The sequence below is a fragment of the Nelusetta ayraudi genome, unplaced genomic scaffold, assembly GCF_046127955.1.
Source record: "Nelusetta ayraudi isolate G7.1 ecotype Tasmania unplaced genomic scaffold, CSIRO-AGI_Nayr_v1 ptg000084l, whole genome shotgun sequence".
In the NCBI taxonomy this organism is placed as follows: Eukaryota; Metazoa; Chordata; class Actinopteri; order Tetraodontiformes; family Monacanthidae; genus Nelusetta; species Nelusetta ayraudi.
In genome coordinates this window covers 1,584,933-1,610,764 of record NW_027466134.1, presented here as the reverse complement: position 1 = coordinate 1,610,764, position 25,832 = coordinate 1,584,933, and the positions used below count along the sequence as shown (strand labels likewise).

The 25,832-nt window shown below is 44.7% G+C and overlaps 1 protein-coding gene and 1 non-coding gene across 2 annotated transcripts in view; both read left to right on the top strand.

Moving 5' to 3' along the window:
- LOC142900668 (glypican-5-like) overlaps positions 1-25,832 on the top strand; it is a 446,285-nt gene that overhangs the window by 394,799 nt on the left and 25,654 nt on the right. Inside the window, exons 2-9 of the mRNA XM_076045076.1 lie at positions 1,533-1,947; positions 5,734-5,895; positions 9,956-10,503; positions 11,450-11,632; positions 13,094-13,269; positions 13,398-13,457; positions 13,798-13,920; positions 24,544-24,664. Coding sequence (XP_075901191.1) covers positions 1,767-1,947; positions 5,734-5,895; positions 9,956-10,503; positions 11,450-11,632; positions 13,094-13,269; positions 13,398-13,457; positions 13,798-13,920; positions 24,544-24,664 — 1,554 coding nt within the window. The 5' untranslated portion in view covers positions 1,533-1,766. The remainder of the gene's footprint in view (positions 1-1,532; positions 1,948-5,733; positions 5,896-9,955; positions 10,504-11,449; positions 11,633-13,093; positions 13,270-13,397; positions 13,458-13,797; positions 13,921-24,543; positions 24,665-25,832) is intronic.
- trnam-cau (transfer RNA methionine (anticodon CAU)) lies at positions 261-333 on the top strand. Its single transcript has one exon. It is a non-coding gene; the product is annotated as a tRNA-Met (tRNA).

The following is a 25,832-nucleotide window of genomic DNA, read 5'->3' as shown; positions in this document are numbered from 1 at the left end:
AAATATTGTTTTTGCAGCATGTTGAGAGGCAGTTCGGAATGAGAAAGCTGGTGTGTGTGTTTGTTGTGAGACATAGCGAGGAGATTTTATTTAGAAAGTGCCTTAAGGTAGCAGTACTTGCGAAAACAATAATGTATTGGATTTAGTTAGACTATAACACACCTACAAACACCAACGCAAAAGTCGGAATTTAATAGACATACTTTTCAGTATACATGGTGACAGTACTTGGTTAGAGTTTAGCACAATGTCGTATGTCTGCCTCGTTGGCGCAGTAGGCAGCGCGTCAGTCTCATAATCTGAAGGTCGTGAGTTCGAGCCTCACACGGGGCACTGTTTTTTTTTCTTTCCCTAATGATCAACAATAGATTAGGTAGTATACAGGTACTACCCGAAAAATTTGAATATCAAGTAAAAGTTGTTGTATTTTGGTAATTTAACATAAGAGATGAAACCAACAAATTTTATTGAGCCATTACACGCAAATTGACATATCTCAAGCAGTTCCTTGTTGTAACTTTGCTGATTAAGGTTTTCATCTGAAAACCTCAAACCCACAAACCCACAAAATTATTGTAAAATTTGAGGGTTAGATTTTTTTTTAAGCTGCAAGACCTGATCAGCAAAATCCAAAGAAATAAAAACTTGAAATATCTTGATTTGCATGTCATTTATTTGCTCGATATCAGTACTTAAAAACAACCATAAGATGGCGATAAAGACTCACGAATCTCGGAAGGCCCAAACCTTCACCTTCTCGCCCAAAGAAGATTCAAATTTTTAATGAAATGAATGAAAATAATAATGCAACTTCGGGAGCAGCTACTGAATGGATCCAACAAGCTCAAGAGCTATGGCTGCTTTTTTCTTTTTTCAATTTCTTAAAAAACAACAACAACAAAAAAAGAAACCTCGAATGAGACCAACTTGATTAGTATCAGTGAATACACCCGCGCGAACCCGTCTACCTTGAACCAAAACGTCGGCTGTATCGAAGGGCCGAATCCCGTTAGCCAACTGAAGAGGGAAAACGCTGTATGTGTGGCTGTATATATTTTATGTATGCATCAAACTCGTCAGCATCGATTCCATACGGCACAATAATTCTGTATCGCACTAGTCAAGATTTATGTAATTCAACGGACCAGCAGGGGGCGCCTACGTTCCTCTGCCCAAGATTTTGCTCTGCAAACAGTAAATCAATCAAAGGCAAAGGCAGCGGTTCCAAGGCGTTATAAAGATTTTTATTTTGAAATAGCAAATATATAAAGGGACCATCGAGTTTGGCGCATGTGGCCACTTTGCGAATTGTCTCGCGTCGTGACTCGTGTAATTCGAGTGTTGTAACTATATCCGAGTCACTGACTGCCAACATTTCAAGAGTCACAACTTAAATGCTCTCGCCGAGACCGTATTTGGTAAAATTTTAGGTGCTTTCCCCCATTAGTTACTAATTGAGCCACAGTGAGGAAGACGACTGGATGAGAGAAAAAGTGGGGGAGGACTCTCTCCCACATAAACACAGGCGAAAGTGACAGACGTGTACACTCTCTCTCTCTCTCTCTCTCTCTCTCTCTCTCTCTCTCTCTCTCTCTCTCTCTCTCTCTCTCACACACACACACACACACACAAACACACACACACACACGCACACACTCGGGCTGTGGATGAAGTTTATAGTCGCGCATCTCCGCGGGACTTGAGAGGACTTCCTACGAACCACCTGGAACTCTCTAAACCCCCCACCCCCTGATTGAGATGTCGCGATGTTCCGTGCAGTCTTCCGAAACGTGGACTTGTTTTGGCTGATTTGGTTGCACTGCGTTCTGCTGCTGCCGCGGACTGGCTGCGGATCAGCCGATGTGGACAGCTGTCATGAGGTGAAGACGGCCTACATGATGCGCCAAATAGGCCCGGTGGAGCTGGTGCCAGACAGGCCGGGAACAGGTCAGTCACCCCCCCCCCGCCCCCCCATCCCCACCAACACCACCTCACGACGCCGCTGCAAACATTAGACAGACGAGCCTCTGAGCAGAGCAAAAGCTAAACAAGAAAGCTGGCTAAGTTTTCGACAGACGCGGGCTCTTTCCATGCGAGAGTGATTTGAGCTTCAATTAATGAATTCTGTGACAGCTCCCTTTATTATACCAAAGGCGGTTGCTGTGCTATTTATCCCCATTGAAAATAATTATCTGATTTTGCTCACAAAGTAGACGCTTTGAGTGTGACATAATCTGTAAATAACTTATAATTTATAATAGAAATTATATAGCGCAGACCACTTATATCTGATTATGTATAGATTTTTTTTATCCTCCCCCATACAACACTGATGGATTTAAACCTTGAAATAAAACCAGAGTGCCATCCAATTGGGTTTCACACATGTGTCACAAGATAAAAAAGACGATTATTTATGCATGATCGGGGCTTCTCCTGAAACAGCTGGGTTAAGCCTCAGGACCTTCCTGTGGCAAAAGAAGTTCAAACCACTTTCTGCATTGTTCTCATTCCTTAGTGGAAAGGGAGACGTCCATGTGATGTTAAAAAAAAAAATCAAACGTGGGATCTATTTTGCCATTAGACAGTGAGATCATGGCTTGTGACTAACACGAGATTGAAACCAAGGGTTTCACTTTGCAGCACTCGCTCTATTTCTGGTGAGAATTAGCCTAAACAGTCTAAATAGACTTGAGCTATGAAGTGTGTTCTTGGTTGCAAAAGGTGGCATTAATGATGTCCTTTTCTAAACTCATTTTGCTGGTAGTAATCTCAGATGTCCCGGATTAATGTAATTCAAGTGCTGATTGAAAAGTTACTTAGTGTCTTTGTTAGAACAGAATCCTAATCATCTGGTAATGCAACAAGATCATTATTGTACCACATCACAAGATAACAGTCATAAGGACTGACTTTTTAAAGCCTCTAAATCATTTTTCTTAAACTAAATTATCTGTATAATTTTGCTGCAGGAATATTAAGTCAACGTTGAGCTTGCAATTCTTCGCTATTATGAACAAGATATGCCAGTGACCTCTGTGTCTGCTAATTTTAGATGAGCACCGCAGCAGAATCTTTATACAACAGGCTCTTTTCATCCACGAGTTATGGATGAATTAACTGAGGAAAGTGCAAGTCACAACATCTCAAAGGAGCATTAAAAAACTCTTCATTGGATGGAAACTTCTCTCCTATAAATGTCTTTTGACTTTGTTTTCATTCTGTAAGTTTATTTCTCATAATATAAATAAATGTCGTGCTAGATTAATGTACTTTATTCATCCCGACATGGGAAATGTCCCCGTTGTAGCACTCAGCGTACTATACATACATTACTGAAAAACAAAACAATTAAAAATGCACATCATACAAGAATGCACAACCTTATTGTGCCTGATAATGATCATCAATCAATCCATCAATCAACCTTTATTTATAGACCACTAAATCACATCTGCAAAGTGTTTTCCACAATCAAAGGAGAAAGCAGAAGATCCCTCTAGAGCAAGCATGTTAGCAGAAACCTCGAGCAGATCCAGACTCCGACGGCGGTCATCTGTTTTGACTGGTTGCAGAGAAAAGGACATATAAACAAGGCAGGGAGAGAGAGAGAGAAAAAAATACCAACGTGAATATTTACTTTGATCTAGGAAGTTGTTGTGTACAGTATATTGGCTATTAAGTTTAAATACTCTGTGTAGCTTAAACATATCTGATCCTTGAGTCTTCAGTCTGAACTGAGCTGTCCAGCCGGGGTCTTTCAAGGCTGGACTCACTGACCCCTGCCTTCTAATCTTTCGGTCTTGTGCCCCACCTGCCAGGGAAAGGCTCAGGCACTACAGCAGGATCTTGCATGTGCTTGTGTGTGCAGGATTGTACCATATAATGAGTTAAAGTACAAACTGAGAACAGGAAAAACTCACAGTAGTTCTAAATGCATTTAGTATAAACTCCTTTTAACGGGAGAGAAATATATATTGGGGAGAAGATTTGTACAGGTTTACGGGCTCATGTCAGAAAAAGTGTCCCGTTGCCGTCCATCACACAACAAAGTGGTCTGAGTCTTTTGGAGATGAGGCTTCGCTCTCTGTCCACTCTGTGGCAGAGAGGTTGGCTTGGGCTGCCCGTGATCGATAACAGTTTGCTCAGTGTCCTGCTCCTCCACCACCATTACCGCCCCCATTGTCTCCTGTCTCCAGCCGATGACAGAGCCGGCCTTTCTTAAGTCTGTTAGTGTCACTGGGTGCAATGCTGCTGCCCCAGCAGACCGCAGAGGAGACGAGAGTGCTGGCTTAAACAGCTCCAGCATCTCAGCTTTCTCAGGAATAGAGTTTGCTGTCTGCTGCAGCTATTCTTGTGTACAGCCGTGCTGCTGGCCTGCCAATTCAGTCTTTTGTCACCACCAAGGTGCTTGTACTCCTTGTATCACCTGTATCAGCTCTACCCAGGATGATCAGAAGCCACAAAGACATTATTCAACATATCTTCCATTTGGTCCTCGCTGAGCTGCAGTTGTTTATTCTCCTCCTCGTCCACTCCCTGTCTTGTACCAAACACATCAGACAGGGTGCGATCCATGTGGGCGTACCAGGGCCTGTCTGTCGGCCAGCCAGCGATGCAGCAGACACGCCGACCTCGATGAGCCTCAGATTTTCACCCAGTAACAGAAGCCGGATGATGTTGGAGGCGCCTGCGAAATCGGAGAATGTGATTCTCACAGTGCCGCGACCACTGTTCAGGCGTGAACTAGGTGGCTGCAGTAGATGGATACCCCTCAACCAACACACACACACACACACACACACACACACACACACACACACACACACACATTTTGTGTTATACACACTGTTGCCCAAAGTTGCAATACAATGTTCTTTGCTAGATTTCTTGTGACGACCAAACGTAATGCGTTGTGGGTCATAGAATTTTATCACTGCACCTGGTGCAAAGTGATTGCTGAAGAGGGAGCGAGGAGTCACCTGCTCTGTTCCTCTGTCTGGACCACCATCATACAGTATATCCACTGACTGTGACAGTATAAGCTCTGTTGTTGCAAGGCCAAGTCCCGTCTTCCTCATGGTGGAAGTCAAATGTTGTGGATGAAAGTTTAGGAAATGTTCAGCAGACTTGTGTAAAATAGGAGATAGATAACAAGATAGGGATGCTTTTCTGGATTAAATTAGATGTTTCTCCCCACACACAGTTAACTGTCTAAATAAGAATCACAGCAATATATTTCAGGGTCACACACATCCCGATTTACAGCACAGAGTGTGCCTGTGTGTGTGGGCACACACGCGCGTGTGCGAGACCTAAGTGAATGATTCATTCCTCTCGTCATCGTCTCAGCCACTGAGTGCCTGGCTTACAGAACTCTGCGAGACGCGCACACATGCTGCTTAGTGTGAGTGATGACATGCTGCCCGCTGTGAGTGTCGTCACATCGGCTCCCTAAAGGCCCATTGAAGGAGTATTTTTGTCAAGGCATGCAGTAATTGAAACCCTTAATTATTCAAGTTAAGTCAATTAGACAGAGTTGTCAGAATGTTTCGTCTCTCATTTTTTGAAGAGAAATATGAAACGTTAATTAGAAAATATACTTTCTCATGGTGGCTTTTCTGGAAATGTTTCACCCTAACCTAAAGTCATTCTGGAGACTCTTAACCCTCGTTCTGATTGGCTTAGATTTACACTTTCTGTGGATGAAAATGTTTTCGCTCTGTCTTCCAGATGATTCCCTCCGTGTGTGCGTCCAGGCCGGGCCTGGCTGCTGCACCAGCAAGATGGAGGACAGCTACATGGCGGCCGTTCGCAGCGAGACACAGCAGAAGATGAGATCCTACAGTTTCGAGCTCAAGTACCTGATCGCCGGACACAGCAAGGCCTACCAAGGTGAGGCTGGGCATTGGAGGCTACGTCGTTGCATGATTTTTATGTCATTCATTATACAGTGTTGCTGTTACCACAGCTGTTTGAGAATGAAATATAATAATTTTATTCGGTGTGTTGTAGTTCAAGGTTGTTTGAAAAACATTTCTGCACACAATTCTGTCTGCAAAGAGTTGAATGTCTTTTGTTGCTTGGCTTAACAAAAGTATTTGAAAAGGAAATACTCTTATTATCTCTGCTCTAGTGCTGAAAAATGCTCTCTAAAGATTGGTTTCTTATTATGAAAAGCATACAATTTTCACAGTATGCTCTTCTGCTTCTGTGTTTTTTTCCCCCTCATTGTTTTATCATCTTTAACAGGCACCACCGCTTCCATTGTGACTTCTCAAAACTCAAAGTGACTTTAATAGCAGTGTCGATTTTGTCGCCTTAACAGCTTTGTCAAGTGCCCGCGGCCTCCTGTCGTTCTCACATTGTAGCATCCGTCACCAAATAGCCGGTTTGTGTTAGAGTGGCCGGCGTGAGACCGGTTGATTTTGCGAGGCGCCGCGGTGGCTCGCCAAACAAACACAGCGAAAGGTTTGATTGAGTCTTTGAGAGACAGAAAACTCTCAGAGGGAGCGGCGGAAAACTTTGTTACAACTCCGCGCTCCCTTTCTCCGTCTCTGCCGCTGCCATAATCGGGTTTTGTTCTTGACCAATGAGAGCGCCGGGTGGGGGGGGGGACGGAGAATGTTTACATTCAGCACGTATCCGCTGCAGGGTGTTGTTTCCATGGGTAACAGCCAGTCTCTGACGGGCTGCTGTGAATAGAGGGGAGAATACTCTGCTTGTCCACTTGTCTCTCAGCACCATTCAGCAGCCCCTGTGTGTGTGTGTGTGTGTGTGTGCGTGTGGTCATGTACTACAGGGATGACTGGGGGGGTAGAGCTGATGAAACCCAGCAGACAACATGGCAAATATGCACTTCTTCTTCTTCTTCTTCTTCTTCTTCTTCTTTCCTTTTTTTTGTTGTTCTCCCTCCGTCTCGTCTCCTCTTCTCTCCACTCTCCTGCTCCGTCTGAATGCACCCGGGCTCATTTTCGAGCTGCTATTTACGGCCGGCGGATGGTGGATGGTGGATGCACCCATGGGTAAAATTAATGCAAAACACCCGTACACAAAGAGGGCTTAACAAGCAGGAGGATAATAATGGCAGCGGGTGAGAAGCTGCTGCTCAACTCGCTCAGGAATTCAGCAGGTTTGAATAAGGAGGTTAAACACATTATGCGCACAAATCCAAAGAGATATTCAGCCATGTGTTCACATTCTGACTTACAACAAAAGTTTTTTTAATGAAAGAAAACATTCAACACGAATGTCTAAGAGTCAGAGACAGGTTTTAAAGGAATGTTAGAAAAAAAAAGTAAAACCTCCAGGCGCTATATGAGGTACATTTTGCAGGTACCAGCTACCTAAAAGAAACCAGTGAGTGTAGACATACAGTGGTGGAAAAAAGTTTTTTAAATCCAATTATTGTCCCTAAATAATTGCAAGAGAAATTGGCTGCATCAGAAGTACGCAAACAAATGGGAATTATTTTGTTGTTTATTGTTTACAAGACAAAATAAGAAAACTAAATTCTTGTACTTGTGCTCTTGTACACTTTGTGTCGTGAGGGATGTCATACTGCTGAAAGATCCAGTTCTGAGCTGACAGAACAGTACTCGTGCAGCATGTGGGTAAATTTTCATGACTGACCTCTTGCACTCTTGGTACAATACAGTACATCACAAATGCATGAGGTGTCCAAAAACTTTTTCCCCCCACTGGATATGTACAGTGCTTCTGGGTTGCAGGTGCTATTTTAGAACCTTGGTTGTAACTAGTGGTTCTTGTGAGCGTCTGCCCAATGTGACCTCTGACATCAGCGAGTCAATTTCCTCCACGAGATATTCACTGTTTTCGGGACCATCCTCTGTAAACCCTGGAGATGATTGTGGCTGCGTCACAATCCCAGTAGATCAGCAGTTTGTGAAACACTCGGACCGACAACCGTGTTCACCGGCTTCAAATTCACTCCAGTCTCCTTTCTTCCCCATTCCGATGATGGCTTTAAACTTCGGCCAGTCACCTTCATCACGCCTTAATGTGTCGCCACCGCGCGACTGACTGATTAGCTGCCCTTGTGCACAAGCAATTGAACATTATACCTAATAAAGTGGCATTTGGCTCAACCAACCCTTTGATAAAGGAAATTAATTTTGCATGACGGCGGTGGTGGTGGAACAGCTGAGTCGTGCCCCCCCGACCCTCTCCCCTTGCGAGTGCAGTGATCAAAAAGCCCCTGGAGAAACTGAGACATGCCCAGAGTGCCTGCAGCCAGGCTCTATTTACACCCTGCGGATTACTTTAGCGTGTGCGTGCGAGTGCGTGCGCGTACTCGGGGGGGGGGGGGGGCCCTCCCGCATGTTTGCGTGCGTCTGGGCGAGCCCTCCGAGACCCCTCGCGCCCTCTCCTCCATGACGCAGCTGTCATTCAATCACAGAGGGTGAAGAGCTGTCACATGACCCCCACACCCCCCCCCCCCCCCCCCCCGCCCGCCCCGGAGCAGACTCCGCCGTGTCAGTCGATGCCGTCTGTGTTTCTTTGCGTTGCCATTGGCAGGACGCAATAAAAGCGAGGCGGCTCTCACGCCACGTCTCGGGCCGGCCGGTGTTCCTGTTCCTGCTCGGTGAACTCATCCCTCCACCAACGCAATTGTCCACTTCATCACACTGACCTGCCCTGCGCCGCTCGAATGAAAGACCGACAGCGGCTTCCTTTAATTAGTCCAGTTAGTCCTACTGGGACAAAACAGGGTGTAATTCACGGTGAATACATGAGCAGACACACACAAACATCCAAAGTGGGTGACTCAGTTGACTTGGTGAAACACGCAGATGAATGGATTCCCCCCTCCGTGCTCCCTGTCTCGCTCCCAGCCAGTGTGATGCCTCTGTGTCAGGATGCCATCTGATTGACATCACCCTTTTTACTTGGACACACAATGTCACGCTGGGCGGGAACACACACACACACACACACACACACGCACACACGCACACACGCACACGGAGCCTCGGAGAGGGGTGCCGTCCACGCCATTGGACAGTGTGGGACACAGGAAACAAGAGTGGATCCTGAGATTAGGGCCCTCATTATCACCTACCTATAGATAACAGGAGGGTGAAAAGGAGCTCAGGGTGAATTAGGTTGGCGGCTATTTTAACTCGGCTGGAGCAGGGTCGAGTCGCTCCAAGGTTAGCGGGGAGTCCAAATAATGTGTGCGCAAATATGGAAATGATAATAAATGTGTCTGTAAGTCCACTAGTAGTGGGACTGGGAGGGTCTCCGACTTTCTAACTCACACTGTCTCTTCCAATAATGCAGCTATAGCACAGCTCAGGTCTGCACTCACATGGCCACTTCGATAGGTGCTACGTTCAATTGCTTGTTAACACAAATAGCAATCAGCCAGTCACATGGTAGCAACTCGATGCATTTAGCCACGCAGATGTGGTCAAGACATGAAGTTCAAAGCGAGCATCAGAATGAGGAAGAAAGATGATTAAAGTGCATTCATTTCTATGTTAAAAATAAGGCTGAGAGTGAAAATGTGAAATTAAATTTGGAATATATTGTTTGTCTTTTTGTGTAACATTGCATGGGCAATGGTAGCAACGGTAACTAACACACAAGTAAGAATAAACATGAGGTCATTACATAACAAAACATACTGTAGGTCATTCATCATCAAAACCATTCAGTCTTAACCAACAAAGTGGCTACCTGCTATGTAGTTAGATTGCTTTTTCAGTGTAAGTCTGAAATCTCAAACGGGGGAAAATTTTTAATTTGTCATCTTGGCCAAGTGATGTCCTGCCTGAGACATCTGCTAAGTAAATGACAGCTAAATCACATGTCACGGATGTGCAAAGTTTGCTAAAATGTATTACAATTATTATTCTGATGTCTTTAAAATGAAACGGGTCAAAGTTTGCGGTAGGTGCAATACACTCTTTCCTCTTCTGTCCGATTCCAGAAACCTTCGACTCACTGGTGTCCTTCACGTCCAACCTGACCGACTCGCTGTTTGACAGCGCCTACTCGTCGCTGGCATCCGACTGTCGCCCCCTGGTGTTTCATCTCTTCGGCAGCATCAAGCGCCATCTCTCCGGGGAGCCCGATTCCTCGTTGGACGCCGCCGTGCGTCGCTTCTACAACGACCTCTTCCCGCTGGTCTACCGTCGCCTGCTCAACCCCGGGATCGGCCAGGCGTCCGCCCACCCTCACCCGTCCACCGCCGCCTACCACGACGACTGCCTGCGGCTGACGCGGCAGGACGTCAACCCGTTCGGAGCCCACCCTCGCCTCCTGCTCGGCAGCCTCTCCAGGGCCCTCGGCGTGGGCCGGGCGTTGAGTCGGCTGCTGAGGCTGGCGGGCGACGTCGTCAACGCCACGGAGAAAGTAACGCTGTCCAGGGAGTGTGGGCGGGGCTTAGTGAGGATGCAGTACTGTTCCCACTGCAGAGGGCTGACGCTGATCCGGCCCTGCACCGGCCTGTGTGTCAACATCATGAGGGGATGCCTGGTAAGTCTCCCAATGATTGTAGTATTCGATTAAGCAAATAAAGTTATACAACTTTTGAATGAAATTTCAGTATGCACCTGAGATGCATTTTGACCTTTACAGGTGAAGTTAAAGGTTAAGTATGTAATATTTGGAGATTTTGAAAAGAAACAGCGACATCAAGTGGTTATATTTTAGATTGCAGCACTCTTTCGCTCGGCCTCCCTTTCCTGAGCTTGCCAGGGAACTATATAGTGGCCTTTTCACACAAATCTTCTTTGTTGGTTTATTTGAGGACGCTTATTTTCACGTAGTTCCTTTCAGTTTGAGTGTGTTTCTTTGTCGGTGAAATACGACAATAAGCCTGTCTTTGCTCTCATGACCAAATTACCCATTTACAGCTTTTCATCATCAGTATATTGCTTCCACATTAAGTTTCAGACTGAGAAGGGGTGAATGCCAACGGTATTGGCAGTGTTTCCTGTATCTCACTTTGCTGGGCGAAATTTTTGCTGGAAGCTTAACGACACCCACAATGGAGAGTGCAGAGCTTCGAGATGGCACGCTGCACGCTGCCCTTGGGAGTTGTTTTGGAAGACAAACGGCAGAAACAAATCAAATTATGTTGATCCTCTTCAGAGGAGAAAGAAAAGCAAAGTCCTCGCTGTGACAGAAGGCAAATTGGTTTATGGGGAAATGTGTTCCTGGCTATTTTGTCAGGAGAGCCAAAGTGCCAATCATTTTAATAAGTGGCTCTTTGATCAGTTTTATTTTTGCTCATAATAAAGCGTCACAATCAATTTGTCACGGACCAATTAGTGGAATATGTCAAGGATATTTAAGCCAATTTACCAGATTTTACTCCATCTTCTACCTCCTACTCATTTCCTGCCCTGTTCCCTCTGCCCCCCGACCTCTTCTAATTGCCCATTTCATCTCCTCTTCCTGTCTACCTTCTCTTCTGCAGACCGGCATATCGGAGCTCGGCGCCCCCTGGGGGCACCTGGTGGTGTTGCTCCAACGGTTGGCGGCGACGTTGGCCACCAGCAGCAACCACAACAGCATGGAGTTAGCTCTGCTGGCGGTCCGAAATCACGTGAACGACGCGATACTGCACGCTCAGCTCCATGGGCCGCGGATTACAGCCACGGTGAGTAAACAGTGAGCTAAACTGAGTTTGCTTTTCAGCGTCTTTACTTCAAAGATGCACAAATAAGTCCTCCTTACGGGGTTTACCAGCCAACAAAACACAATAAATGTTATATCGTCTTTGATAGTTTCTTAAAATGAAAGAAAGTGATGACTTCACCATTTTTTAAAATCAATATCCAATGATAATGTCATTTGAATTTTGCACACACAATGAGGAAGGCCATGGGTGCAAGGCCATTCCTTTCAGCCTGGCAGTTGGATTTCCTCACAAAGACCTTGTACCTAGATGGGCTAAAAACAGCCTCATTCTTCAGAGAATCAGGGGTTCCCCTCAGTTTCTGTGTGGTGTGTGTGTGCAAGTATGTGTTTGTATGTGTGTGTGTGTGTGTGTGTGTGAGAGAGAGAGCGGGAGAGAGAGTGAGAGATTGTGAATACAGATCCAGTGCCAGACAAAGGCTGTGGTTGGCGGGACAACCGATACCCAGAATGCAGCCTGGTTCTGAGTGATGAGAAAGTTTCTGTGGCTAATCTCCGGACAAACAGACGGCACACAAACACATGCATGCGCACACACTGTTGGAAAAAGAAAAAGAGTGGCCGTCCAACATTGGGAGAACATTGTGGACTTAGTGGAGTAGATTCCTTAGAGGTAAACAAACAGACACAAGCATAATTGCGCCGCTAATTGTGGCTAATACGAAAATACCACTTCATTGGATATTTAACCAGGCATCTTGTTCTTTGGGCACAACACCGTTGGCTAACCCAACTCACTTTAACAAAGTAATTGGTGGACTGCTGCCGCATGAATGTTAATGCTGCATACAACCATGTGGACAAGAGAACTCGAAATATTGACCACTAGCTTCGTTAGATCGTGTGTTTAAACCCAAGTTAAGACTTTACAGGATGACGGCGCCGAATTTTACCAATTAAATTGCTTGAACTGGATTATGTCTTTTTACAATTGGACGTTGACATTTTTTTTGCATCATAAATGGCATGTTCAAGTATTTATTTTTGCATATCTAGATAATGATGCATCAAACAGAGCAAAGATGGCCAATAAGCGACTGTGTATGACATTAGGTTGGGTGTGTTCACTCCCAAAAACTGACCACTTTGTTTTGGATCAAACTTATTTCATTCCAGACATTATTTGAAAAAAAAAATCAGACAGTGATTGGCTTCTTCATTTGTAGCTTGGTGTCATGGAGCATTATGTGCAAAGACACCTCCCTCTTCAGGACAGAAATGCAAACACACTGTGGACGGATGCCGTGGAGACAAGGTCAAACATTTTAGGCGGTGGAAGATTGTTCGTTTGAAATATAGCAAAGTTGAGGGCCGCATTGGATGGAGCAAACATATTAGTACACAGTAAATATTTCACCAAAAATCACACCACACCACACACTCTGGAAATGTAAATGCAGTCAGCAAACTGTCTGTCCCACAGGTAGAGAAGGTGTGTGGATCTCATGCAGCTGGTCACATGATGACACGTGAAAATCCCAATAACCAACGTATTTCAACGTCGCTGAGCCCAGCTGCGTCGCTGACCTCAGACAGGTCGTCTTCAACGTCGGCCTCCTCAGAGTCGCAGCAGCAGCAGCAGCAGCAGCAGCCCAGAAGGTGAGAGGAAAACATCATCTCAGGAGACAAAACAGGCACCGTTTCTTTTATATTACTGGTCACTCAATTGAAAAAAAAAAAAAAGCTCATATTCTTGACCGTCATTGTATGTTTGTGTTTCCTACCAGGTCCTTCCTACTTAAAAGTTCCAGAGGAGACAAGAGTCGCAGCCTGAAAAAACTCTCAAGGTGAAAAAGTATTTTAATTTTTTTATGTTGAGTCTGCATAAAAAAAAATCTGTCTGATGCTTTCGTTTTCATGCACTCCATCCTGTGCATTCCAAACGTTCAAAATGCAAACTTTATACAACTTTCTACCACAATGAAAGTATCTTCTTGCTTTTGGATTGTTTATCTCCATTCGCAGGTCACTTTATAACATCCAGTGCAGGGTACCACTGGACCACTGGACATTTTCTCTTTTTTTTGGAACTTTTTTCTGTAAACCCGAGAGATGGTTGTGCGTGTTAGCTGACATGCTCACGTTGTTCAAAAAGCCATTAAAATTCCGCTTTGCTCTCTCTCTCAGGGAGTTCGAAGGCTCCATCCAGCGATACCAGTGGTTCTTCTCTGAGCTGCCTGAGATGCTCTGTGAAAGCGAGATGGAGGTGGAGCAGCACACGTGCTGGAGTGGCCGAGACGTGGTTGAGAGGTGTGTATGTGTGTGTGTGAATGGTGATTCGACGCAAATATGAGTCTTCGCTCAAGTGACAAATCCATTTCTGACATTTAGTGCCCATAAAGTCCCATTTGGACTGAACGTTTGAATTATGACGGTGAATTACACTGCATGGCTGAGTTAAATCAATAGTACAAAGCCGTCCTGTCATCTGCCTGAGAGAAATGTTGAAATATTGGTATTAAAAATGACGGCTTTGGACCGATTTGTGCTGTCAGGTTCAGATCGGTCCTCAGTTTGGATCACAGGCCTTTGACCCAATAGTCACCATTGTTCCTTCTGCGATGTTTATTGCTTATTGTTGATCCCCATTAGCCACTGCCTCTGTAGTGACTGTTCTTTCTGGGGTCAATTAAAAGTTGCAGTACAATTAAAAGATTCCCAAGCAAATACCGAATTAAAAGAAAAGCAAAAACAAATTAAAGAACACAACACATACACAGAAACACAGTCCAACAATTAGCAAAAAGAAAATTAAACAAACATGACTCATAACAGAATACAACAAACAACCGACAACAACCTCTTTCTGCATTACAGTATTTTCTTAAAAGCAACTCTTGATTTTAAATGTCCAGGGTATAATATATATCATATAAATATAAGAATATACAGAAAGCAAGAGTCTTTTCCCAGTTAGCTGCCATCTTGCATCGCCATATTTCTAAGGAAGCCCGGTGTGGACAATCCAGTCTGCCTGACAGCACGTTTCCTATTTAGGGTGACGGCTCACGGCTTCAAATAAACCAACAAAGAAGAAGGTGGGCGAGGTACACAGGTTTGGGTGTGCACTGTGCAGGCCACCGTAGCTCGCTGGCAAGCTCAGAAGCGGGAGGGAGAGTAAAAGCATGCTACAATCTAAAATGCAACCACTTGATGTCGCTGTTTCCTCTTCAAAATCCACAAATATTACACACTTAACCTTTGAAACAAAATGTTCCAGCACAGGATTGGCCTGTACATCGCAGTTCTCTTGAATGCATCCATGTGCCCTGCAGCTACAGTGCAGTGCAGCCACACTTATTTATCCTTAATGAGTTTTGCATCTTCAAAAAAAAGGAAAGCAAGCAGGAGCACATGAGATATTTATTTTTGTGGGTGTGCGTGTGTGTACGTGTGCGTGGATCATCCAAGAGTTGCCAGGGCGGGAGGAGGGACGAGGGGTGCGAAGGTTGGACGGTTCGTTTCCAGAGGCTTTCTCATGGTGATTACATTGGCAGCTTGCTCTGGTTATAACACAAACAGACGCACGCACGCGCAGACACACACACATGCACGCGCCGGCGCACACATCCCACCGTAACACACACAAACAAACACAAGCTCACAGCATCGCGCAAACATTCCTGCTCTGATACCGACGCGTGCAATGTAATTCACAGAATATAATGGATGATCGGGCTCGTCTGAGACTTGATCACACGAGAGGATGAGGAAATGTTTGCACACACACACACACACACACACACACACACACACACACACACACACACACACACACACACACTAACTAAGATTAAAAGTTTCCCTCACGTCTGTCGGGCAACAGCTGTCGTCACATGAAAGCATTTTTTTTTTTTTGGACCCAACGGTTCATCGTTTTTCTTTCTCGCTAGAAGGAGGAATTCATTAATTTGTCATTTATAAAATTATTTATTGATGTTTTGTTCATTTTTTTTGTTCCCCCTCGTCAGTGAAACCTTGAATCTGGTTGTAGAGAAGCCGGAGCAGCAGGTCTATTCAACTCACTGGCAGGACGCTGAAGGATGCGAACACTGACGCAACGTTCTTTGTTTCTGTCTGCGCTTCAGCGAAGGCCAGCAGAGTTTATGGAATGATTCCGCCGCTCCCTCAGCTTTTTATGAAGAGCGCAGCCCAGTTTTCACTCTGAAGGTGCTGAGGACCATCTGCTCCAACGGCACAGCGTCGTAGACCGTTCGGATTGCAGCCCTCGGGGCAGTTTTACCTTTAAATAATTGAACACAACCGCAGGGCATTAGCAGCTACGACGACAAGTGTGGATTTGAGCTGAAATTGATTCGATCACGTGACTCACTGTGGAATGTGAGTTCGTTTGTGAAAATGAGCATTTTGTATTTATTGAATTTAGCTGATGAAATATGTCATAACAACGCAAAAAATCCCTGGCTGAGCCATTAGAATAAAACGCACTGTTAATTTATCGTAGAATGCGTCAACACAGACTGACTACTGAAGTGCAAAATTGTTGCCTTTGTCGTTGGTTTCCTGGTGGCAGTGTGACGGACTCACAGTCACTCAGGAAATACTTTTTAGATGCAATGTCCAAAAACTATTCCTAGCCATTCAGTGGTTGCTGTTTCTGTTCAAAGCTAAATTAACTTCATCCTATTTTCAAACGAATGTTGCCGCTCGGGTTGTTGAGCTTCGCCTCAGTCGTTACCTAAAAAAGCCTCACGGCCGCGCAGCTTCCTCAGAAAGCCGCCTCACTCCAGATAAACTGCTGCGCCTGGACTAGCAGATTTTTTTTTTTTGGCTGGCTGGCTGGCTGGCTGGCTCAAAATCACTTTGAATGGGAGTAGGGCCAGACTGTTGCAGAGCGGTCCAACAAGCTCACAGATTGTTCTGGTTCCCAGGCTTGCAAATTTTTTTGTTGTTGTTGTTTATCGTTCAAATTTTTAATTCCCGTCTGAGTTTTCTTTGAGATAAAAGTTTTGCGACTGGGTCTCGACGGGTCGGCGAGCGGAGTGGGGCGGGGCGGCGTCCTCCGTGCAGGTCCAGCAGAATTTCGTTTTGAAAGGGCCGCAGGAGCGCGCTGGAGCCGAGCCAGCCTCTTCCTCTCTGACCTCTTTACATCTTCTTCTCACTGTCATCTCTCCATCCAGCCATTCATCCACTCACTCGTTCACTCAGCCACCCATTCATCTCTCCGTCCTCCCATTCAGACCTCCGTCCTTCTCCTCCGCCCTCTGACCCACTTCACCGTCCAATGTCTACACACACACACACACACATGCGCACGCACGCACGAGGTGGAGGGCAGTCTTGAAAAGAGTCTTGCGAGGATGTTTATCGCGCAGCACTTTCAATTAAGCCCAACGGAACACATTTTACAGCATGATAAAGGAATAACACCTTGCGTCCGGAGCGAAGTAGTAAACTCGGCCTGGTTACTATCGCCTGTAAAAACATAAAGGAAGATGCCAACCGTGACATCCACTCTTAAGAGTGTCCCAACAGTTCAGGTGGCGACCTGAGATTCCAAGCACCACTTATCTTAATCAAGTCGAAGCATTTTCCAGACCCAGCAGTCCTCACTTGGAGCTGCTCCCCCCCCCCCCCAAACCCTCCACCAGGTCTGTCATACGTTCTCTAATACGAACCATCATCTGCCCTCTGATGTGTGGCTGCCCTGCATGTGAAAGACACTGCAGCCTTCTTGGAAACTTGTTATTTAAACCCAGTATATCTGTCGACTCCACCTGATGTACAAAAAGAGAACTTTAGATCTGGCGCTGACATTTAAAATGACATTTACGCCGCCCGGCTACCTCTGCACCCCGCCCTCGTTATAATGACATATATTCTCGACAGTAGATCATTTACACCGTCCGTTTCTCCCCCCCCGTTAATATCTCACATTTCCCATTCGGATGGGAAATGGTGTGAATGTGAAGCAGGTCACGTGACATTCATCTGGGATTCTCAGAATCTCTTCCTTTACCGACCTTGAATGTTTTCAAACCCTTATGGCATCGGAACTGAACAGTGCAAAATGTTCAGGTCCAAAAGCTTCAAGCAAAGTGTTTTGTGGCGTTAAACAGTGACTAAACCGAGTCTTGCCTGTTGCGCCAGAGTGTCATTACCGGTTATTTCCAGAAGGGGGAAGCATCTTATTACCAAAACCACATTAGAGAACCAGTCCTGCTTTCCAGGCTGGAGAGAAGCCACACCCAGTTTGTTTTGATACACACAGACACACACAAAAAAAACCAACCAACAACACATAGCAAAACGTGTGCATGTGTCGTGCGTGTGTGGGTGTGTTGTTCTCAACAATGAGCATTTACATGACTCATGATTATCTGTCAGGCATTATGAAGACTCTTTAAAGAATAATGGTTGTCTCCTCCCCTCATATCCATCTTAATCACAGAGCAGCGTGATAACCCATGCACTCATATCCCATTCACATTCGTGAGATATTGAGATACGTGTGTGTGTGTGTGTGTGCCATGGAGCTATGTAAATGACTCCACGTGAATGCATCTAGATTAACAATTGAGGTCGTGACTCTTGAATTACCCATTTCCCCACAGATCAGATCACTATCTCAGGTAATTTTATTTCCGCTGTCTTTTGTGCGTGTGTGTGTGTGTGTCCTGGTTCAAAAACCCATCCGGTAAAGAGAGGGCCACCGCAGCAGCACAACACTGTCATCACGCTGCAGGTGATTTATGTCCGTCATTCTCCAAATCTTATTAAGCGTCACTTAAGAGTCCGAGCTCTCGGCGACGAGCGCCGCACGCTTCCTGAGGCACTGTCATCAGACGGACAGCGCGTGTGTAACCCGGCCCACAGCTCGTTCACAGCTCTGGCAGCGTTCGGTGCGTTTAGCAGGAGATCAGCTTCAAGAAATTAAAGAGGTGAACGTGACGCTTGAAGCGCTGTGTTCTCCATTTATTGATTGATTGTTTTGTTTTTTTGAATAGTGGATCACTGGCTCACTGTGCAGTTGAGGTGTGTTACTCCTTCACATGACAAAGACTGACCCTGAACACCAGGTGTAACATTTAATTCCCTGCAGAATTAAAGAACCACAGGGGACTTTGTTTCAAATATGCATCAGTTGAAGAGCTGTACGAGAAAATGTGTGAAAGTGAAACAAATTGGCATGAGCATTATGTCTATCAAAGACGACTGGAACTGTTTTTTATGTATAGGTTTTATTTTTTGTTTCTGTTACTATCTTTGAAAAGTATTTTTTTAATAGATATATATATATAATATATTCACATATTTTTGAGTTTTGGGAAAAAAGGAAAGGGTGGGATGAGATTCCTCACTCCTTTAAGGGTGTGGAAAAGCAAATGTTCCAAGTGGTCATTCTTGTTGTGCTTTCATAACTTACTTTTTTGTCTAACCCATTTATTATTTGTCTGTTCTTTTTCATGTTCAAAACGAAATTCAATACGGTGCAGTTCGTTTAGCCTGGTAGCTCAGGTGAGGCTTCCCACAGGTTAGATATCTGTTGGAAGACGGCCTTTGTTTTTCTTTTGATGTGGAAATGCCACATAGTTCAGACAAAACCGCAGCTGCTGCAGCATTCAGGCAGCCCCCCCACCGTCTTCAGATGAAGCTTGGCTTCCTGCGTCTTGATCGTCTTGTGTTTTTCTGCCAGAATCAGTTTTCGCCAAAGATATGGGAGGTTTGAAAGATGGGTGAGGACGGCCACACAATAGACAATTATCCACTGAGTGGTCTGAGTCAGATCACTGACATGCATACGTAATCCCCTGAACGCACAGTAGAAGATTTGTTCAGAATGTGATGCCACCGCTGCCTACATGCTGTGTGCTAACCGTTCTAAAATGGCAATTCCAGGCCACCGTAGTTCACTGGCAAGCTAAAGAGAGGGAGGGTGAGTGAAAGAGCGCTGCAATATAAAATGTAACCACTTGATGTGGCTGTTTCTCCTCAATATCTCCAAATATTACACGCTTCACCTTTGAGCCGTATGGTCAGCTGGCTGATAGGAGGAATTGTTATAATGTAAACAATTATACACAACATATACACTGGAAATGGCAAGTCTGGAAATGGCAAGTCTGGAAATGGCGAGCTTTAGAAACATCTGGTTGCTGAAACATTCCAGTCTGCACTTTCTCATCTGCTGTTGCAGGACCAAAGCAGCCCAACATGGAATTGTATATCAAACATGTTTGATGGTTATAATTTGAGATTGGAGAGGGTCTGACCCAGTGAGCAGCAGGAGATCAATCGCACGGGCGATCCGTGCTTCAGGAGTGTTCGGACAAACAGTTGTGAATGACCAAGTGTGGTGCAGCTAGCATCAAGGAATTCTCGGAACCCAGCTGCGAGAGGTTAGAACAGAATGTAAGGAAAGTGGCCGCTGTAACCTTTGTTCTAAATATTACATGCGAACCATCCTTCTCTCTTTTTTGATTTAAAGAAAAGAGATGAAAGATGTGGACTGAACGGAGAAGCGTTGAATCGGTGATGGCCTCACCTCCAGCCTGCGTGAACCCTGACAGCTGTTTATTGCCAGAGCGACGTCTGTTCAGATGTCTGCCGTGGTGCTGGGAGGCTGGGGAAAAGCCTCCTGCTGCAAAAATAATGGATGCGCACAACAATCGCTTCCACCCCAGTTGTGCACAGGGCCCTGCGGGCGCAGGATATTAAACAGCTGATGGATGAAACAATCCGAATCCTCCCTATTGGAGCAATCATTGGCGAGGACGGCCCATTAATAATTGATCTCTCAGTGATGATATGCACAGCCAGAGTCAGGAAAGATGGCCTGTGCGGTCCGACTGCTGAGTCCAGTTTTCAATCTTCAAATTTCCAAATTGTTCAACCTGTCTTTTTGGATCAATTGCTTATTGACGGCAGCTGAAAGCGTTCCCCCTGCAGCGCCATTTTTTAAAGTCAATACGCGCTCCAGCCCTTTTTTTTTCCCCGCTTTTGTTGCACACATTTTAAACAAGGGAATATTGTCCCTTTTTAGTGCTGTCAATAATGTTACTTAATGAGGTGTTGCTGTCACTTTTGCCGATGGTCCTCCTGTCAGAATCAGCCACTGCATGTTCAGCATTTTCTTTAAATCATACATAAATCATACATTGTACAGAATTCTAGATATACACACACTCATACGCTGACAGACAAAACATCAATCACTCCATTTTCTGTGACTTATCTGTCTTGTGATCACTGCTGCTGGAGCCAAATGAGAATATTCCAGGCATTCATCTCCCAAGCAGCACTTTCCGGCTCCCGAGGTGTTCTTAAAACAGATTCTAAACTCTAAAAATTCTCCAGTGAATCATGGGCCTACTTCGAAGTTAATGCTGTATATTATGGAGTCCGGCAACCAGAAGTCATTATGCTGGACTAGAGAAGGTCCGTAAAACTTGAACAGAGAACAGAGAAAACCGTCAACCGCAACGATGGATGGCAATGCCGTCCAAAGTTGAAATATCTTAACTTTTGCTGCCCTCGGCAACGGAATTCTTAACTGCTCGGGCCAATACATCAAAAATGAAAAGATGGTGCTTTTGATGCAGCTGCAGCACACAGAATTATGCAACCAGACCTTGAAGGAATAGCAGTATGTTCTGCAGGGGAAGTACGTTTTGGAAGGAATTTAACATGAGGTACAGCTTGTAATGCAATATGTAGAGAAATCACTTCATAACCGTAGCCCATCTCTATAGCTATGTTAATAATATACTAACAACAATAATACAATTTGTTGTCAATGATGGAGCATCACCATAGCAAGTGGATGTTGCTCTTGTTGTGGTTTGCCATTTGCCATCATCCAGACTCCAATTTGACCACATCATAACTTCCAGTAGACACCTCTCCAGAACACCTTGGCAACATCCAAATCAGACACCTGTCTGTCTGCTGTTTGGACAGCAGCAACAGACATCTAAACTTGAGGGAAAGTAATTTCCAAGTTCAGTTTGTTAGCACGAGGACTCGATCAATAGATCTGCCTCTGCCTCTATTTTTCTGCCTTCACGCTCAGCCTGGAATTCATTACTGGAGGTAATTACAGCACTAATCACAACATTGTTTCATTATTAGGCTGGGCTAATCTCTTTTTACACAGGGACATGATGACTTCTAGTGATTGTCTGCCTGTGTAGATTTCCCAAACCTTTTGAAGGAGCAACTTTTGTTGTTGCCTCGCTTCTCTTCACGAAGCATCCGTCCAACTTAATCCGCTTGATCTGCCGTGCGCAAGAAACACTCAGAGAACTTCAAAACCCTCGGCAGTAATGGATCTCCTAACAAGTTGCAGTGCACCATCACCAGTTCTGTCTGATTATGGCATAAAATTACAATCATCCATCCATTTTTCCTCACTAATTCCTTGCACTCTGGTCTGGTACTGTCCAGACCTGGAGCCAATCCCAACTGTCTGGAAATGAAGGTATGGCTTGGCCATCTAGAGAGAAATAACCATTCAGGTACAGATACAGACAATGGTATTGATTCGCAATCAGGACATTTTAGTTTCTACAGTCCACCGACAACATACAACCATACACACGAACATCAAGAAAAATTCAAGTGATAGAGGGAGCGCGGGAACATTAAAGCAAGACCCAGTGTGCAGTAAATGAGATGGAGAGAACAACAATTATATTCAATGTACTTCTGCTAATGCACAAAGAACATCAATGTTTTGCAACTAGTTCTGACAAGTATTTAGAAATGAGGTTCTGACGAGTACTCACTGATTTAAAGACTTGCACCTGTAAAACACAGTGACGTTTTACTTCAAATCAGATTAAATTGAACAAAATCAAAGGATAATAATAATGAAGTGTTTGTTTTCGGTGTATTTTGAACTGAAATGAATCAGCAACCATTGAGGTGGACCTTTTTAATTAGAGACGGTGGATTCCCTGTTGTTATGTGGTCATATGACGCAATCATGCGGGAAATGTTTTAATTACAGTCAGACCTGGGTGGTCAGACAGTAGAGGTGCGCCACGCTGTGTTCCTCAATCACGGGCGGTGCCTGTTGGTGAATGACGAGCACGGGGCCAAATCAACATGTTCACCTCGTGACGCACTGGCATGTGCGGCTGTTCCATGTTGAGCTCTCTGTGGTGGCTGATCCCCCAAAGTCTGAGCCTGAGTCTGAGGAATCCTGGGATTTCCCCCAGGGCACAGCATGTGGTTCATCATCACTCTTTCTTTGCCTCGCTGCACTTTTGCCGCCTCATTCCTCTCATATTTTACTCTTTGTCTTACCTCAGTTCCTATGTGACACTTGCTGGGACTTTTCATCGCGTTTTTTTTCTTCTTCCTGCATTTACATGAAGCGCGTGTTCTGTTTGAATAATCAAACTATTCTTTCCTATGCAAGTTGGTGCCTGTAGCATAATCTCCTCATATATCATTTTCTTTTCTTTTTTTCTACTTTTTTTTTCTAAATCCGCTAAGTGTTGTCTCAGATATACCCTAAAGCTGATAAATACTTCCATAGACACATTTAAACTCTTATCAGATTAAGGAGGATAATACATCTTTGTGTCAAATAGTTTGTACTGCACGGGAAGTGAAGAGCTCTTTTGTTTATGATCCAAAGCCTTCTAATATTTTATATATATTCACATATCCCACAAGGGAGGTTGAGTAGGTTTGCCTGCTTTACCTTGGATTTAGAAAGAGTGAAACAGGCAAATCTTCTGAATAACAAGGTCATTAGAAACTGTTGGTGAAAATATGTGGATGGACATGAAACTGCTCATCAAAGCAATCCCAAATCATACCGAGTTAGTGAACATGGGTGGATCCTCCACTGGGAAAGTAGGTGAATATAAGCACATACATTAAAACCTATGTTGTAAACGCCAACAGCAGCACAACCATCACGCCAGTCTTCACTGCACCACCTGCATCTTGAAGTATCCTTGTTCTTAGTGGGATTCTCCTCCACTGCTCTCCCTCAGCCATTCTGCTGTAATGTATACAGGCCAACCTTATACTGCAGCTCGATTGGTCTGATTTCCCCCTCTGAAATCATCCATTTCGCCAACCTCCAGTCGACTTTTCAAGTTTGTCTCAAATTTTCATGGATTCGACACAAGATTAACATAATGATAGCACACCATAATGTAACCTCGCTGCTCAATCAGTTGAAGAGGAAGTGTGAGAGTGAGAAGCTGCAGAGAAACCAGATTAATCTGGTTGATGACAATAGACTGTTGTCATCAACAGTTGTCCTGTGAAGCCAAGGAAAGTCAAGTGGAGAAGATGAGTGGAGAATATTGCAAGCGAGATGATGCCTCGCTTGGTATCTCTTCTTCGACATTGTTTGGTTTTCTTGTAAACCAAATTCTACGCTACCATTTCACTATCTTGTTGTGAGGGCCATTCTCCACTGTTTATTCTCCACTGTTAATGGTGTTGCAAGGGGAGTCAGCCAACCGTCCCAGCAAAACAGAAAAAGACGAGACTGACATACGTGAAATATGAATGGCATGGTTGGCCTGACCAGTGAAATTGAAATAAAATAAAATGAATAAATTAAATGACTTAAATATGATATTAAAATTAGCTAAATCTGTGAATTCGTGTCACCAAAGCTGGACATGACTGTTGAGTTTGGGCTTTTACAACACACGTGCACTCTTTTGTGTGTGTGCGCGTGTGTGTGTGTTTGTGTGTGTCCTAGAACATTCAGTGAATCATTTTACCCTCACTAAAAAAAAAAAACACGCGAGCACACAGAATGAGGAGGAGAACTGGGGTAGGAGAACAACGCATACACACAAAGACGCACAAAGACGTTGAAAAGTGGGACAGAAAGTAACACAAGCCTCCCTCTCATCTGTCTTTTCTCCCCTCTAGCTATGCAGGTCGCGTGGTTGGCAGCACTCTTAAAAGCCAGAGGGAAAACCCAGAGGTGTTTGTCCGGAACACAGATCCTGTCCTGAGGGCGGCCAAACAGAGGCTGGAGCAGCTCACACAGGTACACTCCCATGTTTCACCACGGGAACATTGTGTTATGGGACATAAACGTTACATAATGTACATAATGTTCATAAGCACTGAAAGTCGTCATGGATTTATAAGATTTAAACCTCCCTAATTCATAGAGCAGCATTTGTTTGCTTCTCTGAAGGTATTTTGTGTACATGTCGTGGAAACCCATTGATTTCCCCCAGATGAGGAATATTTAAGTGGCATTGTGCTCTGGTAAAACCGTTTATTCAGAGTTTCACCTTGACCGACGCGTTGACCTCCGGCATCCTAAGACGTCTCCTCTGTGAAGAGTTTCCCGGAGGATGACTCTCATTACTTTTTGGGAACCCACTGACCTTTTCCTCCAGCACCGCCATCCGTCATATTTTCCCCCTCTTACGGACAGTGAATGCAATAGGAGGATCGACACAATTTTAATGGATTCTTTCCCCTTCCCCCTCCCTCCCACACCCCCAAAGACATTTACTTTGTCCACAGACAGGCTCCCCTCGCTTTTTTTCCCCTCTTGTGCTGTCATTATCGGGCCAAAATGTCAACCTCTCTTCCGTAACATTGCTCCTCCGCTGACACACTACAGAGTCTGTGCTTATTAGAAAGCCGAGGCCCATCACTCTTTTAAGCAAGCAGAAAATGGTTCTATTTATGTGGTTTATTCCTGCTTTTCAGCCCTGAGCTTCTTGCAGTGAAGCAACGAGTCAAACAGTCTTATTCATTTCAAAGGGGTCCTATGATGGCCATTTCCAGATTTAATAGCTTAATTTTGGTTCTACTTCCAACATAAACAAGCAAACAACTCAAACATTAGTTAGTGTTTCTCTCACTCAGTCTGTTTTGCCCCCCCCCCCTCCCCCCCAGCTCACAACCGCTCACAACCAGCGCTAGCTAGCGGGAAAGAGGCTATTTATTCTCTTGCAGTGAAGCCTCACCCTCATTAAAAACAGCCTGCAGAGGCTTTACTGTGATGATCATTTCAGCTTGTGTTGTAGGAAGTCCAGCAAAATCAGAGCGGCTTGCTTCAGCGCAGTAACACGGCTGAAGCCAGTTCATCGAGAAATGCTGCCATTTTTCAGACTCTGTGCCCTTGTTGAAAAATCCATAATAGACCACCTTAAAAAGTCCAGAAAGAACAGAAAAGTGCATGAAAGAGTTATTAA